General features: G+C 45.1%; 1 protein-coding gene across 1 annotated transcript in view; it reads left to right on the top strand.

Annotated features, from left to right (window-relative positions):
• The window catches only part of WLS (Wnt ligand secretion mediator), a 42,974-nt gene that overhangs the window by 12,412 nt on the left and 13,684 nt on the right, over window positions 1-16,878 (top strand). Inside the window, exons 2-3 of the mRNA XM_083743088.1 lie at window positions 2,344-2,616; window positions 15,933-16,057. Coding sequence (XP_083599214.1) covers window positions 2,344-2,616; window positions 15,933-16,057 — 398 coding nt within the window. The remainder of the gene's footprint in view (window positions 1-2,343; window positions 2,617-15,932; window positions 16,058-16,878) is intronic.

The following is a 16,878-nucleotide window of genomic DNA, read 5'->3' as shown; positions in this document are numbered from 1 at the left end:
AATGGGCTGAGAGAAGAGGCGGGTGAGGACTGGAATCTGGTTTTGTTTCACTTTTCTAGTCCTTTGTTCTTTAAAAAGCAATTACTGGGCATTCTCTCCCCCGCCCCCCAGCCTGAGAGGATGATTTTTGGGGAAAGTGCAGGGGGGGGATGTGCTTTTAATCCCCCATCCCTGCATATTAAAAATTAAGCCTGGAGATTCATACACACAGTAATAGGAACCTTACCAGAATACTCTTGTGCTATGGTTTAATTTGCTTGTGACATTTAGCATAATCTGCAATGCCATGTGTGTGGTTTAGGAATGGTAGGCTAACAGCCTGCAGATTTCCTTTGCTTCTGAAGTAGTTGCATGACCTATGGGCTGGTGGCTTAAATACTGGGAGACTTTGCTTATCCTTTCCCTGCCTGCCATTTATCTTTATGAACAAAATAAAATCTAGGTTTTTTTTTTAAAAAAAGGCAGCAACCTTGTACAGGTGTTCACGAATCTGTGGTTGCCAGCATGCTCAGTGGTGGATTCCCTCCCTGGAGTCTTCTCCCAGTTGCAGATGACTCTGGGGAGGTCTCACACATTGCGCTGCCCTCTAGGGGTTTGGCCTCGTCCCTCTACTGTCTGCTGAGCAGCTCTGCATGACACAGGATCCTGGCCTCTTCCCTGAGCCCCCTGCATGCCAGAGGCTTGTTAGGCGGTAAGGATTGGTGGGAGCCACTAATAAGGGCTGACTACAAAGCCGAGCCAAAAGCAATGGACCCTTGACCATGGAAACGTGTCTGTATTACAGCATATCTGATCCAGTGAAGCACCAGCTACTCAGTGGTTTGCACATCCCGCTTTGGAAAGAATTTTATGTGATCCAGCATCAAAAGGGAATAGCCCTCTCTCTGGTGGGCCAGAAGCACAAGAATATGCTCTGTTCTGGTTCATTGGAGCAAGTCATTGCTTGATGCGCAGGATTAGGAAGCTCATATGACCAGCTAATTGACCAGAGTTACTGATACAAGTATGTGCTCCATGGGGCAAAACAAAAGGCAGGATGTGTGGAGCCATTCACTGCCGCCGACTTTTTGAGAGCTATGCAGCTATCTTCTGTACACAACTATAGCAGAATCCCTCTAATCCCATCCTGAAAGGTCTATTACTGGCATAGATTCAGCAGTATTTTGAGTTTCTTTTCATGACCATTCTTTCACCATGGCCTATTGGGAGCATGATATGGCCTAGAGACTGCGATCTATTCCCACTATAAATAAACCGAGAGTGGTCTGCCCGTTGGATTGACCAGACTTCTTGAGCTTTCTTTGGGGAGCACGCTGGTTTAGGATATGGAGCTGTTTGTTAAGCAAGAGTTGTTGAGCTTTTTTTGAGGAGACTGACCAAAAGCATTGGATTCCATGCATGGATTGCAAAATACAACATTTTAAACATATACAGTCATAACACAGTTTCAACTTTTCTCTTATTTCTGTTGATTTCCTGCTCCTTTTCCCATGGAGTTGTTGTTTCTCCCCTTCTGCTGCACCCTGTTTTATTTATATTATTACGAAATACAGGCAACTCCCATTTTGCAGGCGTTCCGAGAACGTGTTCCCTTTCACGTGCATATTGCCATAACCCAGATGTGGCTGGAAAAGGGGGTGGGATTATGCATGCTCCACCAATGTGCATGGGGGTCAGGAATACAACCCCTGCACAAAACGGTCATTGCCTATATAAAACTACAATAGAATGCCAGTATTCTTTTCTTGGTCAAGGTGACTAAAAGAGTACTGTGGCAGCACAACTACAGACATTGTTGGAAGATGCAGGTTTTGTTGACTAACTTGATTTTGGCTTCAGAACTGGTTTTGGGATGGAATTGGCCTTGGTTGATCTGATGGATGTTCTTCATTGGGGCAGGAGGAGTTGCAACCCTGCTACTTTTTCTCTTAGTAGCTTTCGATAGCATCAACCACCGTATCCTCCTAGACCAGCTCTGTCAGATGGAAGTTGCTGGCATTGTCCTTCAGTGGTTCTGCATTCCAGCCAGGCAAAAACACTTGAGGGGCAAAGCAGAGCCAGTAAGAAGTGAGGGCTGGGGAAAGTTGTGAGGGCCAGATAGGGGCCTGGAGGGCCACATGCACCATAATTTAAGGAGAGGGAAAACAAAAATGGGGTTCAATATTGTCTTCATTCCTCTGGCACATTATTTCATCCTCACCTTTCGTGCCTCTAGATCTGCTGCAGGTGTTCACATGAGATTGAGTAACTAAATTTTCCGCTGCAGATGCTGCTGGCCACTATTTAGTAATACAGTTTATAAACTGTTCTTTTTGTGTTTCTTCCCGCTCTTTTCCTCCTCAGCTCCAGGTCCCACTGCAGCTGTGCCCTATGTGGCAATAAAGTGCATAGATGTCCGGAAGAACCACCACAGGAGCAAATGGCTTATGCCCTGGGGACCTGACCAGTGTGAAAAAATCAGAGACTTTGATGAAGCGATGAGCAGGCAAATCGAAGCCAACGATATTGTGTTCTCAATTCACATGCCGCTCCCCCACAGGGAGATGAGCCCCTGGTTCCAGTTTATGGTCTACATTTTGCACATGGACATTGCTTTCAAGATTGACAACCAAATTAGTAAGTACCTGGAAGAATTCTTGTTTACATAGTTAATGTAGTAACTTGAAAAGGGGTATTGATGTAAGTCGGACTGAGTGGGTATGTTGTGTGTGTTTTAAAAGAAGGTGGTAAAGGAGAACGAAGGCCCGTCCTTCCTTGTATTAAGGCAGGAGGAAAGGTTATCTAGGACAACTTCACTCACCTATTTCCACATGGGCTCCCTTCTGACTTGTGGATTGCAATGAACCAAGGCTTATTTTAATGGGCAGCCAGACTCAAAATGGGTTAGTTCCAATGAGGGGGAAAGACAGTTCTGAAAAAATAAGGTTGCCATGCATCCAGAAGTTCCTGGACATACCTGGAATATTGTAGTCAGAAGCAGTGTCTGTGTGGAAATTGGTGAAATGCCTGGGAAAATCTGGATGTATGCCAACCCATGTCGGCAGTGTCGTTTTTGCCTATTTTCCTTTAAAATAGCTCAGAAAACAACATTTGTTTGTGAATCCCCCCTCCCCGAAAAGATTTAAGCAGTTCAGAAATTCAAGTGATGCAAAAGTTGTATTATGTTGGGTGATGTAAAAAGTGACTGAGAGCAACATGAAAGTAAATTAGTTTCTCCTTCCTTTGCCAAGAAGACTTTTCACAGATTCTGCAGCTGCTTTTGGGAGTTCATGACATGTCTTGCGTGAAGCTTGAAGATAGCACTCTTCTGTGGTAGCGGTGTTAGAGTAGGAGAAAATCCTCAGAACTGGAAAATCTGTGTTGTCTTCTAAATGTCATGGAATGTGACTCCAAGCAAGAAAGCATTGTGTACACACACACACACACACACACACACACACACACACACACACACACACACACGGCACGCAGATTACAATCATGTACCACTGGGTGGTTCTCAATTTCCCTTTTAAAAAGTCCTGCAGCGGACAGGGAGAGAGCTAATCTCCTCTCCAGAATATGCTCATGCCAATGGGAAGGTTTATGGGTAACAGTATGAAGAGATCAAAGTCCTCCTCATCTTTCCCTTTGAAGCAGTAAGAGGGATGGGGAGCCTGTGGCCCTCCAGTTGTTCCTGAGCTACAACTGTCATAGTTCCTGATCATTAGCCATGCTGTCGGGGGCTGATGAGAGCTGGAGTTGAGTGACATCCAGAGAGGCATTGATTCTCCACCACAACAGTGATTTCTGCAAGGGCAAAATCAAGCAGAAGATGCTCCCTTCAGATGTTGTGCCACTTATCATTGTATGATGGGATTGTTTAAAAACACAATTTAATCCAGCCACATGGTTGGGTTCAGGCTGCTTCCTATGAAATTAGGAACGTGCCATGGCTCACATGTTTAATGTGATTGCATTATAATACGCTGTTGTGAAAATTACTGTGAAGTCTGTGCTTGTGGTAGCTGCCATGATAGATGTGTTAATTGTGTGGTTTTGAACTGTTGTCCTGGCATATGTGACAACATCATATAGTAGATTGTCATGCCGCTTTTGTGACTTGCAGCAATCAAGTTTACATTTTCCTTAATATATAAGTGGCCGTGTCGCAGATCTTAAGGCTGGCCTATTTTAGTTCTAAGCATTGTGCATAACATGTGGAAAGTTGCTAGAACCACACATTCCAGTCGAGTTATAATTCCATGAGCAGCGTTTCCACTCAGTTTGTAAAGACTTCATTCTATTTGACAAGCACAGCGATCCTGAGAGATTTCCTTTCTGCATTGGCAAGAAATGTGTGGAAGCAAAGGAGATAGAGTCTTAGGATGATAGATGTCTTTCCTCTCTTTTTTTAAATCGCTGGATTGGAGTTGGCTGCTAATGTTGGGGGGCCGGGGGGGGGGTAGAGCTTATTCACATTGATCTGACCTCACCAGCCCCAAATAGCTTTTTCTTTTCTGTCTTGGTGACCAAGAAAAAAATAATACAAGTGTAGTTTTCTCCTGTAATGAAGGAGAAGCGTGAAGGGGAAAGTCATTGTGAGATCATTCTTGGCTTGGTTTTCCTGCTCTAATTTGAGTGACTGTAGCTCTGCCCTGGCTTTGCCATTTCTAGACGGAGGAGGAGTATACAGACTGGCCTGAGTCCAGGTCAGAATTCACTCTAGCAGATTTCCTGATTTCTATAGAATTCATTCTTCCAAATGCTCCCCTTTTCCCAACCTCTACTAAACTACTGTATTGACATTGGGTGATACTTGGTCATGACTTTAACTGTATAAAACCATCCTCAGCTGTTTCACCTCGAGCCACTGAAACCTGCAACCATTTGCCTCTCTTGTTCCTCATCAGTGGGCAGGTGACACTTTATTTTGTATCCTGCTCTCCCTCCAAGAGGCAGCACACATGAGGCTATTAGGTTGTTATCCAGCAGAAGCCCCGTGATATAGAATGAGGCTGTGAGAGGCTGACCTGCCTACAGCCTTTCCCAGTGAGCTGCTTTGGGCATCAATTTGTCAAAGTGTCCCTTTGAGTGTAATACAAGTGAATATGTTGAGAGCAGTTGGTTCCTTGCCTTTCTTTCTTTCCACGCTTCAAACACTGGTCCATGTAAGAGCAGAGACCATTCTGAGATCATCGGAACTGGCGTATCATGGCATTTTTAAAAGCTTTGGAGCCCCCCCTTCATACATTTGCACCACTCCAAGAATGTATGGAGGGGAGAATGGGATCTTCTCCGATGCTGGTTCCTCCCCAATTGTTCCCGTTCTTTCTGTGCGCACGCACATACCCACCTCTGTCGTTCACATCTCAGCTCTGTAATGAGCTTTGCCGATTGGCCTTGGGTATGCCAGTGTGTCTCGGCCTCAGCTCTGCCATCTGTAACTGGGGAGCGAGACTGACTGGCTTTGTGGGCTGTGATTAGAAAATGAGTGCTATGTAAAATATTGGCTCCTTACAGGATGTGTTCAGTGTGAGGCAGCTGTGTTGGTTAAGCCGTTTTAACTTAGCTGTGCAGACATGTGCTCCATCGCACAGAAAACAACAACAACAATTGTATTATTTATACTCCGCCCATCTGGCTTCGTTTCCCCAGCCACTCATGCTTTGCCTATATGGTCTGAAGTGCTGGCTCCTTCAGATTCTACCTTTGAACACTTTTGCTGCTCTGCACCGAAAATTGTGCTCATGAATTTCATAACTAATTCAGTGGCCCCTTGTTTTTACATGCCACAAGAAGGGCTATGGCAACCACAGGATGCCTTCTTTGAACTCACTGGGATACCTGTAATGATCTGCAAACATTATTTGCCCCCTGGTGTCTCCATGTTGCCCCAATAGTAATTTACTGACTTGGCTTTTCACTTCTTTTGAACACCCATCCTTTTCTCCCTCTCAGGAACGGTAGGGCAATCCCAATATGCAGTCCAGAAAGCTAGACCCAAGATGTCTGCAGCAATTCTTTGCTTCCAATTGTTTCCTGGTGGGCAGAGTTATTTTGGTGTTTGACATTCAGATTCAGAGAGGGTGTGTACAGGCATATATAGAATGCTTGGATTGGGGGGACACCGGAGGAATAAAAATGGCCGCTGTGACTCATTGTGTGACTCAGTCCGGTCACTTCTTTCAACCAGTATCCCTCGGCTGCTTGAACCACCAAATGAAGATGATTGGTGCCTTAAAAGCCACCGTTTTACCACAGTTTAATTACTGTTTCTTTGTTTACTGTGCACAGAAACCCGGGAACCAGGCACTAGCATTGTTGAGTCCTTACAAATTCATCGTTTAACGAGCAAAAGATTTTCTGGCAGTGGAATAAAACCCCAGTCTTGGCAGGATGCCTTGAATAGATCTTTGTAGTGGTTTCATTTTAACTTCAAGATAATGCAGATTGATTATGATGCTGTAACTGAAACATCTTGGAGGCTGACATTGGTGCCCTTGAAGGACGCTGTGCTTTTCTTTCTGAGGGATATGTTTGTTTTGCATGCTAATGGAAATTAGGTCCTTCCACTGACTAAATATTTATGCTGTTTATTGCAACAATTGCTGCAAACAAATTAATGGCTAGTATTTAAATGTGGGGATAAGCTGATCTTGTGGAAGTGACAGATTGTGACAAGACAATCTATTGTTTGGAGGCTGTTGTGTATTTGTGATGGTTTGAGGTGTATAGGAGTCAACAGCTTCTCTCTTGATCCTCCTTCAAAAGTAAGAAAACCTTCCCCCCCCCCCAACCACACTCCCTCAGGAGAAATAATTTGGCACTCACGTAGACAGGCAGTAGGCAGGGCCACTCCCATTTCCCTAAGAATATTGATCAAGAGAGGGGAGGATTGATGGTGAACTTAGTTCAGAGCTGGGGAATCTATGACCCTCCCAATGTGGTTAAACTGAACTATTGTTCCTGGCCATTGAATCATAGAATCATAGGATTGCAAAGGACCACAGGTATAATGATAGTCTATTGCAAACCTCTGCAGTGCAGGAAACTTTTGCCCAGTGGGGGATTCGAACCCACAACTCTGAGATTAAGAGTCTCATGCTCTACTATAACAGGGCTGGTTGCTGATGGGACATGGAATCCAACAGCATCTGTAGGGTCACACATTCCCACACCTGCCTTAACTTGAGATAATCACCTTACCCCAAGTCCTTTCTCACATAAAGCCCCAAACCCACCACACAGAGAGCCAGTGTGGTGTAGTGGTTAAGAGCGGTAGACTCTTAACCATGTTCGCGTCTCCGCTCCTCCACATGCAGCTGCTGGGTGACCTTGGGCTAGTCACACTTCTCTGAAGTCTCTCAGCCCCACTCACAGAGTGTTTGTTGTGGGGGAGGAAGGGAAAGGAGAATGTTAGCTGCTTTGAGACTCCTTTGGGTAGTGATAAAGCGGGATATCAAATCAAAACTCCTCCTCTTCTTCATACAGACATGCACACCAGTAGCAGATTTTAGAGCTTTCAGATTTCAGTGGCGCCCTGTGCAGCGCCAAAATTTATTGCCTCTTGCCTTCCATTCTAAGTCACTGTTGCAACACCCTCTCGACTCAGTGCCTAGTACAGGTGAACAGGATGCGGTCCCCAAAATCTGCCATGCGGCTCTTTTGTATTTTCCTCTGGCCACAGGTACCTCTGAATCTTCTCTTCCTCTCTCTCTCTCCTCTACCTTGATCATAGAATTGTAGATTAGGAAGAGGGGCCCCAAGGGTCATTTAGCCCAACCCCCTGCTCTTGAAAAGGCATGAGTTGCTTATATTGATTACCCCTGTTCTGGAATTAAATGGCAAGAGTCCCAGCGGCGATTGTATATACTACATTGGGGATGGGGAACCCATAGCCCTGCAGATGATGCTATGCTGCAGCTCTGAAATCCCTTCCCATTGACCGTTTTGCTGAGGTTGATGGGAGTTGAAGGCCAATAACTAGTGAAGGGCCAAAAATTCCCCAAGTTTGCACAGAATATGCATTTCATATATGGCACCTCAACTGCTAAAGCAGCATCAATATCCAATTGGTTAATCCTAAATGACTCTAATTGATTGCTACTTTAATAGCAACCTCCAAATTTCCATTGATTTTGAAGTGTTGTCTTGCCTGCCAGAAAGTGTACAAAAATGGGCAACAATCAATTCCTATGTCATTATAATAACTCATATTCCTTTCCAGGCAGAACTTGAAAACAGATAACCTTTTTGTTTTAGAGTAGACTAATGCTCTTTGCCAAACAGGTGGAAGAAATTGCTTGGTATCTGCTTGGAAGTAGCTACCAGCTCTCTCAAATGCTTTTAACTAGTGAAATATGTCAAACGATTTGTGCAACTTGATAGTGATTTTAAAAGAGAGAGAGGGATCGATCAAAAATCTCCAAACTGATCTCCAGTCCTGTTCTGTTTACAGCAGCAAAGTCTCCTTTCTCACAAGGCGTATGAAACAAGTGCTCTGTGTGAATAACATTGACCATCTTCCAGTAATAACACAGCTGTTGAAAGGGCTTAGTCACCCAGGCAATGGAGGCATTTCTGAAAGGGGAATGTTTGTATGCAGCAACCTGACATTTGACTAGATGGGACCTTGAATCGGAAGGGGTGGAACACAGGCGGGAGAAAGAGAGGCTCTCTCGTTCTCTAGCCAGAAGAGATCCCTGTTTGGGGCCTGGCACAAAAGGCTCATTCTGAAACAAGGAAGGCCACTCCAGTGTTTTGTAAGCAATCTTATTCCTCTCAACGAGTCAGAACTCCAGCTCTCTCCACCTCCCCATTAAGCACTTCATCCCTCTGTCCCTCGCTGTTTCCCTGGTTATTTCCAAATAGCTTCTGCTATAATTCTCTCATGGACTTTGGCACAACCCAGATACCACCTTGCCACTTCCATTAGCCAGGAATCAGCCTGGGGAACTGGCAGTGTTCCTGTGCAACTAGCAGGTGTCACATGTCTGGGGCACGTAAACCCTTCCTTCAGCTTTTCCATCGGGACGGGAGGTGTCCCGAACACTGATGAGCCTTCACCAGTGTGACCAAAACAAAAATGGGCTTTTAAGCAGCAGTGGTATTTTCCTTTTTGTTGTGGCCTTGTGCCCTGCACCTGGGGATGGAGATTGGGTAGGTTGATATATCGAAGGCAACTTGAGGAGTAGGGTTGCATTGATTCAGAATTGGTCTTTAGGTGGATATGTGTCTGTGTATATATGTGCATTTGAAACTTTGCAAATAAACAGCAGAGGGCAGAAGGGTGGACCTGAATAATCCTTAATCCTAAATGTGAGGGGCATTAGCCGCCTTCTCTGCTGATTGATGGTGGGGGTTTTTTTCAGGGGTGAGCAACACCAAAACCATTGAAAAAGGCCTTCTGCTTCATTTTTCTCCTCGCCTTGTACCTTCTGTGAAATAACACCTGCCACGCTTTGGGTGCTGTTGCTTTTAGACCAGCAGTTTGGTTAGATTATCTACAAGGTAAACTAGTTCCCTACTGTTGATGTCCTGCTGATGTGTTCCTATTATGGGCTGTTCCCCAAGTTTGACAATGAGAGGGGGATGCACACGTTTTGGGAGGGAGAACACACAGTCCCAAACAGACTTTCTACTATGCTGCCTGGGAATAGTTATCCCCATCTGGCTGCGTTTACCCTGCTCTTCAGGCCAAGAAGACCTCCCAGAGTGGCTTGCAAAAAATAATAATCCTTGATTAGCAAGACTGGTGCTGTTTACAGTCTTACGATCTACAAAGGACACGACACAAAAGGAAAAAGTGAGGCAGTGAGAAAGGAACAAGGAAACGGGCAAACTTGAGCACTGGTTATTAAAGTTACAAAGTTCTTACTGTACCCAGCTTGAGTGAGGTCAACCCATCTCTCTCGCCTGACAAAATAGTTGAGGGGGTGCTTCTACAATGCAGTAGCCGCAACAAACTAAGAAGAGGTCACTAAAAGTTTGACCAAGGAAAAGGAAGGACCCTTAGCAAGACAAACAGATAAAGCTTTGTTGTATTGTGTTGTACAACTGACTGTTCTGTCGGTGGCTTCCCCAATATCTCATGCATTTTTTTCTCTCATCACCTGCTCTTGAACTTTTAACTGGAGTTGTCAGGAATCAAACTAGGGACTTTCTGCTTGCAAAACATTTGCTCTGTTATTGGGCTGTACCACCCCCACCCTATGGTGCACAGCATTGCACCATACATCTAGCACTCAATAAACTGGGCTGTATCTGATATCCCACCACTTCCTTGCTCAGTGAGAACTGGAGAGTATTCTTGGTTCTCCACCATCCTATTGAAAGTGCCCCTGTTCCTCTACCACCTTCAGCAAGCAGAACACATACAGTACAAGCATTAGCTTACGTCCAGTTACAGAATATCATCATGGATTATATATCCTTGCAAACAAGGGTGCTTTCATCTCCGCTTCTGTAATTGGGCCACCGCAAAGCTACTAGTAGGGACGCGGGTGGCACTGTGGGTAAAACCTCAGTGCCTAGGACTTGCCGATCGTATGGTCGGCGGTTCGAATCCCCGCGGCGGGGTGAGCTCCCGTCCTTCGGTCCCAGCTCCTGCCCACCTAGCAGTTCGAAAGCACCCTTAAGTGCAAGTAGATAAATAGGTACCGCTTTATAGCGGGAAGGTAAACGGCATTTCCATGTGCTGCGCTGGTGCTGGCTCGCAGGAGCAGCTTTGTCACGCTGGCCACGTGACCCGGAAGTGTCTCCGGACAGCGCTGGCCCCCAGCCTCTTAAGTCAGATGGGCGCACAACCCTAGAGTCGGACACGACTGGCCCGTACGGGCAGGGGTACCTTTACCTTTAAAGCTACTAGTGCAAGGTGGAAATGGCCTCATGTTCCTCCATCTCCCCCTGTGCAGGACTTAAGCTTGTATATACAGTAGGTATCCTAAACCATTTACTAGCTTTAGTTATCATCCATGTACTTAAATGTTGGTGCTGCCAGTCTGATACACGGTAACATGAACAATGTCTCCCTGGTCGGATGTCAACACTGCATGATCCATGATCTAGTGGGACGCTTTTTTCCTTGAAAAATACTTTATTTAATATATTATGTCATGTGGATTCTCTTCACATGCAGCAAAATGACTGGGGAGTCTATAAAGTGTTTGGCTGCTATTGCTGGCCAAGCTAAAGAAATTATAGATGCCAAGCCACTTCTGTGCTACATGCTTCCTTTTGTCAGGGAAAGGAGCTGAGGAGAGTTGGACATGGGTGCCTGAAGGAGTGTGGTGCACCTTCAGGGATCTGCAGTCATATCCTACCTGCTTTTCCTTTTTCAGAACAGTAAAGACACCGAGGGAGGGTAGCGTTTTTCGCTCTGCATCGCCAAAGCAGCCCAGAGGCCTTGGCTGTGTGGCTGCCAAACAGCTCTTGGCCTTTCTCCTGATTGTGGAGGTGGTGAGGTGGCAGGTATCCCCACTCAAAACTTTCCACCTGTGCAGCTTTGAAGTTGGTAGGAAGACTGATCACTCTTTGTGGTGAGCAGAATGATTTGGGGTCCAGAAATGGCCTGGCTTACTCCTACTTCCAAATGATGTGATTAGGATGTACTAGCTGCAAGTCCTGTCATTGTTTGGCACCTCTATTTTTAGATCTATGTGGTGTGAACAAAAGATTTTTGAATGTGTAAAGCTAGAAAGGGAATGGAAGTGTTTGAAATGACATCTTTACCTGCAGAGGGAGGAAAGCTTTGTGAACTGTTAAATTGAATTCAGAGGCAAGACTTTGTATATGTATATATTTTTTTAAAAGGGTGAGTGTAAGAAAATGTATCAAGGATGTTTATGAGTGTCTAGTATAAAAAGGCAATGCTGGTCTTTACTCTTGTTTCACAGGCAAGTGTAGTGCAGTTAGATGTTCCAGCATTTAAAGCTGTCTGAACACGAGTGGTTCTGAGGTAAAAGTTTTGAAATACATGTACTGTAACAGTTTTACTTTTGAGTTGCTGAACTGAGAAGGTTTAGCAGACAACAAGATCCACGATAATAATAATAATAATAATAATAATAATAATAATAATAATAGTAATAATAATAATAATAATAATAATTATTATTATTATTAGTACCCCGCCCATCTGGCTGGGTTTCCCCAGCCACTCTGGGCGGCTTCCATAAAAACCAGAAATACACTAAAATTTCACAGATTAAAAACTTCCCTGAACAGGGCTGCCTTAAGATGTCTTCTGAATGTCAGGTACTTATTTATCGCTTTGACATCTGATGGGAGGGCGTTCCACAGGGCGGGTGCCACTACCGAGAAGGCCCTCTGCCTGGTTCCCTGTAGCTTTGCTTCTCGTAATGAGGGAACCGCCAGAAGGCCTTCAGCGCTGGACCTCAGCGTCCGGGCAGAACGATGGGGGTGGAGACGCTCCTTCAGGTATACTGGGCCGAGGCCGTTTAGGGCTTTAAAGGTCAACACCAGCACTTTGAATTGTGCTCGGAAATGTACTGGGAGCCAATGTAGGTCTTTCAAGACCGGTGTTATGTGGTCTCGGCAGCCGCCCCCAGTCACCAGTCTAGCTGTCGCATTCTGGATTAGTTGTAGTTTCCGAGTCACCTTCAAAGGTAGCCCCACGTAGAGCGCATTGCAGTAGTCCAAGCGGGAGATAACTAGAGCATGCACCACTCTGGCGAGACAGTCCGCGGGCAGGTAGGGTCTCAGCCTGCGTACCAGGTGGAGTTGGTAGACAGCTGCCCTGGATACAGAATTGACCTGCGTTTCCATGGGCAGCTGTGAGTCCAAAATGACTCCCAGACTGCGCACCTGGTCCTTCAGGGGCACAGTTACCCTATTCAGGACCAGGGAGTCCTCCACACCAGCCCGCCCCTGTCCCCCAAAAACAGTACTTCTGTCTTGTCAGGATTCAACCTCAATCCATTAGCCGCCATCCATCCTCCAACCGCCTCCAGACACTCACACAGGACCTTCACCGCCTTCACTGGTTCTGATTTGAAAGAGAGGTAGAGCTGGGTATCATCTGCATATTGATGGACACCCAGTCCAAACCCCCTGATGATCTCTCCCAGCGGCTTCATATAGATGTTAAAAAGCATGGGGGAAAGGACCGAATACCCACTAGCAAGCTGTTGTTGCCTCTTAAACACTCCCTACAGCCAACTTTTCTCCCTCCTCGTGAGGACTGAGACTGAAGAATGTGCCAAAGTACAGCTTCACATTGGTAGGAGATGAGGAGCTTCCATTTGAGGACTTTTCAGCATCACGGAGTTAAGGAAGAGCTTTTCCAGGAGAGGGGAAAGCAGGATCGTGCTAGGTTGCTTAAAGTCTTAGTGCAGGGGTCAGCAACCTTTTTCAGCTGTGGGCCGGTCCACTGTCCCTCAGACCTTGTCGGGGGCTGGACTATATGGAGGGGGGTGAACGAATTCCTTTTCCCCACAAATAACCCAGAGATGCATTTTAAATAAAAGGACACATTCTACTCATGTAAAAACATGCTGATTCCCGGACTGTCTGCAGGCCGGATTGAGAAGGCGATTGGGCTGCATCCAGCCCACAGGTCTTAGGTTGCCTACCCCTGTCTTGGTGCTTCCCATTTTAGAAACAGTATCTTGCTCTAAACCACTGGCATTAACTTATTTATTCATTTGATTTCTTCTAAGTCTTACACCAGAAGGTCTCAACAACACAGGATTAAAATCAGTTAAAAGAATTTTCCACCAGAAGAATAGAGTGGGTCCTAACACACACACACACACACACACACACACACACACGTATGTATCAGATGTCAAAGGCCAAGTTATAGAGCTACACCGTCAAAATGCAGTCAGATGTGCCTCTACAGGAAGTGAATTCTGCAACTTAGGGGTTGCCCTCTCGCAGGGTGATGCCTCATGAACTTCCGTTAAGACCTCCTCTGCTTGTCTTCACACCAAAGAGGATTGGTACAGTCTTTGAGATATTGGGGACCATTTAAGGTTTTAAGAGGCCATTTCTGAACTGGCCTCAGAAATGAACTGGCAACCAATGGCGCTGTTCTAAAATGGGGGGTATGTGAGTATTTTGGCTGCTGCGTTTTAAACCTCCAGGGGCTGTTCCGGGCAGGGCGTGTTACAGTAATCTAGTTACTGAGCAAAGACTAGGGTGGACAAATAATCTCTGCCCACAAGGAGGAGGTCTTGTTTTGTGTTGAGGATCTTTTTGCCCAAACAACAGCAAAACTTGCAGCTCTATTGCCAGTACTGTCCTCTATTAAGATTTACAAATAATAATAATAAATATATGCTGTATGTGTGGCCTGCATTTAGAGTTGTCCCTTATATCTTGCCATGCTAAGAGATCGGAGTAAACTTAATGTATTCAGCTATTACTCATGTAGTGATCTTCAACATTAAGATTCTCATTTTAAATCTGGAATATGCAGGTTGTAGATAATCTAGAAGGTTTTGGTTGTTGTTTTTTGGTGGAGGGAGCGAACCAAAAAGCCCTGAAAAAAATGTCATTGCTCCCATGCAGAAGAGAACCACCTCCAAGCGCTGTATAAATAGATGGTCTGAACCACAAAGCACTTCCACACCCGTTCCCAGCACGCTAGATGAGCGTCCCTCCACGTAATCCCAATAAATTATAACTTTGAAACCGGTAACAGATGTCTAGGCCGGCAGAGCTTCAAAGACATTTCTTTCTCAACTGCAGGCTGGAAAGATGCGTTTGTGAAGCATGAGGAACAATTGTCTTCTGCTTGGCACTGACTCTTGGGACTAGAAGTCTTAATCAGCTGCAGCTTCTTGCATGTCAAGTGTCTCTTGGCAATATATGTAACAAGGTTGAGCTTGCAGATGGATTATATGCCAAATCCAAGTGGTATTTGTGGTCTTGTATAAGAATGACAGTGAAGGTTGTAGTCGGCTGGCTGTAATTTAAGCCAGGCGCAGGTGTTTGTAAACATGTGCCATCTAGGATTCCTGTAGAAATCTGAAGAATGGGGGTAGCTAGGATTGAATCTGCATTAAAGAGCTCAAAAGGAATTCCCAAGGATGTATGTTCCCTCCTGCTTTGGGGGTAGCAGGGAGGAAGGAATTTTGTCCCTGCTAGCAGCTCAGAATTATGGAGTGCCAAAGTCGCTTGATTGGGTTTCTAATTCTGTCACAATCAGTAGAACATTTTGACCACATCCACACCATACATTTAAAACAAACTCATTCCACTTCTAAGAGTCATGGCTCCCCCCCGCCCCAAAATATAGAGATGGACAGTGTTCTCAGAGCTACCAACATGAGTTTGACCAAACTTTGGGAGGCAGTGGAAGACAGGAGTACCTGGTGTACTCTGGTCCCTGGGGCCACAAAGAGTTGGACATGACTAAACAACAACAAATGGAATGTTTCTAAGAGCCTGAGGATTTATTACTTGGTTTGCATGACTCGAGAAGCCAAACTATGGCTTTACAGGGCCCAGACAAGCTTGTAGACCACTTTGCAGCTCAACAGCAAGCCCAGGTTCGAACAGCACACCAAGTGAAACCTTAGCTTTGCTGAGTGTGGCAGTGACCACAGGACCAGGGAAGGAGCACAGAGGGTGCAGACTCCCCTGGGAGTCCCACATGGTCCCAGGAAGCTTACATTGTTGTAAGAATCTAGGCCAATGTGTAGACCTGTGAAAAAGGGCTCCATTCTAAATCATGTACACAGCAAGGATTAGACTTTATCCCAGAGCATCATAAATCTAACAGCCTGGATTTTTTTCTTTCAAATGTGCAACAAGTAAGCTTTATGTATAATCTAATCGCCTCAATGAGCGATTTTGTATGTCGCTTTGGGTGGCTTGGGCAAGATAAAGTGACTTAAGACATTTTAACAATAATTTTATCCTGCTTTTCATGCTCTAACTGCTTCTTTCTGTAACAAGTTTTGATTGCTTTGTTCTTACAGAAGAAAATGCAGAAATTATGCTTGATGTATCCTTAGCGTACCGTGACGACATGAGCGAGGAGTGGGTAGAAATGGCACACGAAGTTGAGACCCGAAAGCTAAAATGTAAATTTGGAGCTCCAAAAGTAGGTTCCTTCTGGTTCTTGTTGGATATTGCTAGGATTTTCGGGTTGTGTTGTTTTTTTAAAAAAAGTATTGTTCCCAAAAGACTTTATGTAACTTTCGCTTTCAAAAACATGCAACACTTGGGTTCTTTCCCTCCATTTTTACACAAGTTCTATATAACACTTGGTTGTAATAAAACCTCAAATTGGTTTACAAAGAAAGAATAAAACAATAAAGATATCAGTAAAAACAAAGAGCTATTTAAAATGTTCAAAAAACAATTTAAAGTCAGCGATAAGCTGTTCCAAGAGCCTGCCTGCACAGTATCTGTTAGAGAAAATCTTCTTGAACCTGCTAGTGTAAGAGCATTGGAAAAGCAGGTATTCCCTTGATGTCAAGATATGTATTCATCAGGCTGTAAAATAGGATATTTGCTAAAGATTATTATTATTATTATTATTTATTATTTGTACCCCGCCCATCTGGTTGGGTTTCCCCAGCCACTCTGGGCGGCTTCCAACAAAGATAAAAGATACACTGAAATGTCACATATTAAAAACTTCCCTGAACAGGGCTGCCTTCAGATGTCTTCTGAATGTCAGGTAGATGTTTATCGCTTTGACATCTGATGGGAGGGCGTTCCACAGGGTGGGCGCCACTACCGAGAAGGCCCTCTGCCTGGTTCCCTGTAACCTGGCCTCTCGCAGTGAGGGAACCACCAGAAGGCCCTCGGAGCTGGACCTCAGTGTCCGGGCAGAACGATGGGGGAGGAGACGCTCCTTCAGATATACTGGACCGAGGCCATTTAGGGCTTTAAAGGTCAGCACCAACACTTTGAATT

Source organism: Podarcis gaigeae, assembly GCF_964106915.1.
Source record: "Podarcis gaigeae genome assembly, chromosome: 6".
Taxonomy (NCBI): Eukaryota; Metazoa; Chordata; class Lepidosauria; order Squamata; family Lacertidae; genus Podarcis; species Podarcis gaigeae.
The sequence above is the reverse complement of the archived record's forward strand: the minus strand, read 5'-3'. Positions and strand labels throughout refer to the sequence as shown.